The sequence below is a fragment of the Glycine soja genome, chromosome 18 (assembly GCF_004193775.1).
Source record: "Glycine soja cultivar W05 chromosome 18, ASM419377v2, whole genome shotgun sequence".
In the NCBI taxonomy this organism is placed as follows: domain Eukaryota; kingdom Viridiplantae; phylum Streptophyta; class Magnoliopsida; order Fabales; family Fabaceae; genus Glycine; species Glycine soja.
This window is the reverse complement of record NC_041019.1, coordinates 39,811,490-39,814,973: the sequence shown is the minus strand read 5'-3', so window position 1 is coordinate 39,814,973 and position 3,484 is coordinate 39,811,490. Positions and strand designations below refer to the sequence as shown.

The following is a 3,484-nucleotide window of genomic DNA, read 5'->3' as shown; positions in this document are numbered from 1 at the left end:
GATCATTTTAAATATTTTAAATAAGATAAGATATCCAAGTGATTTTAAAAGATAAATAACTATTTTGAATATTTTAAATAAAATAAAAGATCAAATTAAATTTTTTAAAAGATAAAAAATTACAACATTTTAAGTAAAATAAATAACCAAAATAGATTATCATACCTAAATTAAAAGTGAATAAACCTTCAATAATGACGTAATGTCAAACGCGTTAACCAATGTCGGTTTACCAATATGTAGAAAAAATTCAAATAAAATCAGGGAATAAAAATATAAATTGATGGCAAAAAACACGTGGACTTGAAATTAGCGTGGTAGGTTCTAGAAAGTCGTGGAGGCTTACGGAAAGGTAAAATGTGATGGCAGTAGAGAATCTAGATCTCCAATGGACAATACAATAACAATATTTTTTCTATTTATTAGGACTTACCCTCCAAAGGTTTTTCTTCGTTGTTGCAGAGGAACCGTGTTCTCTAATCTTGTAATTTTCTGTGTCGCTTCGTGGTTCATTCTTCTCGTAAGTTCTCTCTTTCTCTGTAGGGTATTTTTAGGATTCATGTTGTGTGCGTGGTTTACTAATTGATTCAGATATTTTTGAAGAGTTTATTTTGTTCCTTAAGGTAGAATTTGGGGTGCCAATTTTGTGTTGGATCTGTAAATGTTTGAAAGTTTGAATTTTGGATTTGGGTCTACCCCGTTCTGGAAAAAAACTTTTTTTTTCTTGGGTTGGGGGATTCAAATTGTGAAATTTTCAAGGGGTGGTTTTTTGAAAAGGGTCTTTGCGTTTTGTGTTGCTTCTGGATTTGGATTTTGAATTGTTGTTTTATTGATTTATTTTTATGAAATATTTTCTTATTCGGTTGCTCCATGTTGAGATGTTTTTCTGTTTATCAATGTTTAGTTTTTGTTTTGAAGCCTACTTTGTGGGAGATTTGAGTGATTTGGACGAGGCTTGCGGTTAAAATTTCGTTTGTTGTCATTGTACACACACACACACACACAAAAAAAAAATGATTATGATAACAAATGATGGATGTACTTGTTTCCTAGTAGGACACTTTTCTCGTGATTTTGTGGTTTTTGTTACATGTTTAGTTCATGAGGGTGTTTCTCTTTTATGGTTGTTTTGGTATGATTCTTACCGAGTTTCGCTGTTTCAGGTTCTTGTGATCCGTTCTATTTTGGAGTACTTACAACACTCCTTTGCAAGTTTAATTAATTAAAGAGGCTAATCAATTTTCAATTGGACTGCAGCAGATGGCTGAGGTATGTGGTACTAATGATGTTTTCCAAATGTCTCTTTGTAGATAATTTTCTATTTTGTATTTTACATCTTAGTACTTGGCAATTGTTTTGACATTTATCGTTACATGTTACATTTGATATTTGATCGCAGGAGGGTTGCAGGGTTACTCTAAATGTTTATGACTTGAGCCAAGGACTAGCACGGCAGCTTTCAATGTCCTTTTTGGGGAAAGCTATTGAAGGCATATGGTGAGTGCTTCTCTATATTGTTGGTCCAGGGCAAAAAGTTTCTTTGATTGATGCCATTGCTAGTTGTATTCTTAACGAAATTGGATTTGTTTTGGGGTGACTGTTACACATGTTTATTGAATATTAATGCTGTGATCTGTGGATATGCAGTGTCTATTTAGTTATGGATTACTATAGAAATAGATATGAATCAAAACATGATAATACCTGAAACTTGGGTTTGCCACTTTTTTCTCTTATCATTTTTTTGGATGTACACGATAATATCGTTAAGAGTGCTATTCTTTTGTTGGAATCTGGAAAGCCTATAATTTGTGTACTTTGTTTGTGCCTCAGGCACACAGGAGTTGTGGTTTATGGTAATGAGTATTACTTTGGTGGTGGCATACAACATTCTCCTGCTGGATTAACACCATATGGAACTCCACTTAGAGTGGTAGACTTAGGTGTGACACATGTTCCCAAGGATGTTTTCGAAATGTATTTACAGGAAATCAGTCCGCGATACCTGCCTGAAACATATAGTCTGCTTACTCACAATTGCAACAACTTCAGCAATGAGGTTGCTCAATTTTTGGTTGGTGCGTCCATTCCTGAATATATTCTCCAGCTCCCCAATGAGGTGATGAGCAGCCCAATGGGAGCCCTTATATGTGAGTTATCACCTCTAACCCTTCAAGTTCTATTCCGAATGTGGATAGTTTTTTTTAAAGTATGTCAAATATTTTTGACACAGTGAAAGTATAATATATAAAATTAGTGAAAGCTTGTAATAGAACTACTTCATAGCAAAAACGCTTTGTCTTCTAAATTTGGATCTACTTGAGTGTTGATAGCAATTCAATCTAACTTTGCATCAGCATCTACATTTTCCTTCATTCGTTGGTTTTCATTTTCATTCTACATTTATTGTTGTAAATGATAAAAGATTTCTCCTTCTGAGTTAACAAACTTTTGAGCTTATCTAAGTACCTATTTAAGAGTAATCTTGCGGCATTTATGCTCATTGCTTATTTATCTTACCACTTTCATTTTGCAGTGCCTATGATACAGAACTTGGAGACAACACTGAAATCTGGTGCAGTTCCTCAAGTACCTCAATTCAGGCCTTCAACTACCCTGAATGCTTCAGCTAATACCCAAAAAAACTCTAGTATCTCCAACTCATCCACTGAGAATGTTGTGAGCAGAGAGGTGAACAAGGAAGTGAAGGGCAAAGATGAAAAGGCAGCATCACCTTCTGCAAAGCCAGCAGGGGAACCCCAGAAGTCATCACCAAATGGGGTCACAGCAGATCCTCTTGGAGATGCACGCAACAAGGTTCAAGATGAGATTCTCAAAGAATTTGCTGCAATCATGGCTAGTGGGACAATGCGTGCTAGTGAGGCTGCAGCTCTAGCCACTAAAAGAGTCATGCAAAGATACGGCCATACTACTGCCGTGTCTCAGAATTAGCTACTTTTCTTCATCATTCTGACGATTTGTGGGTCTAAAATCCCTACATACTATCACTGCGCAATTGCAGTGTTTCATATCATTGGTTATTATTTGAACCGGGGAAAACATGATCAACTTGTAACATCTATTCTATGAGGAGACTACTTTATTGGTAATGTGTATGTCGGATTAAGTGGATTCGAGTGAAATGTTGATCAGGGGAGTCATTTCGACATATTTTCTGGAATATAACTCTTGGATTATAAGTTTTTAAGAAGGCTCTTTTCACGTGGCAGAAAAGAAGTATATAAAGTGGTTTTAATGGTAGCTCCAATTCAGCTTTGGATAAGATATCCAAAACTTCTGGAACAAAAATTGAGAAGGGGTTTTTCGTAAGTTAAAATTGTTTAGCTTATGCATAGGTTAAAAAGCATATTTTAAAGAAGATATAAGAGGATTATAACTGCAGCATTGACCATGAGAAATCTACCGTTCCATAAACGATGACATGCCTGAATTCTCTTGAAAGAGGAATGTTTTTTGGAATGTC

At 35.2% G+C, this 3,484-nt stretch overlaps 1 protein-coding gene across 2 annotated transcripts; it reads left to right on the top strand.

Moving 5' to 3' along the window:
• The first annotated feature begins 369 nt into the window (after nucleotides 1-369).
• Nucleotides 370-3,261, top strand: LOC114396736 (desumoylating isopeptidase 1-like). 2 transcript variants are annotated; one of them, XM_028358877.1, is made up of 5 exons: nucleotides 370-520; nucleotides 1,164-1,269; nucleotides 1,400-1,497; nucleotides 1,834-2,150; nucleotides 2,537-3,261. In XM_028358877.1, the coding sequence occupies exons 2-5, from the start codon at nucleotides 1,261-1,263 to the stop codon at nucleotides 2,950-2,952; spliced, it is 840 nt and encodes a 279-aa protein (XP_028214678.1). In that variant the 5' UTR covers nucleotides 370-520; nucleotides 1,164-1,260; the 3' UTR covers nucleotides 2,953-3,261. The 2 variants fall into 2 exon arrangements, with proteins under 2 accessions (XP_028214678.1, XP_028214679.1); XM_028358878.1 differs by lacking the exon at nucleotides 370-520 and adding an exon at nucleotides 550-623.
• The last annotated feature ends 223 nt before the right edge of the window (nucleotides 3,262-3,484 follow it).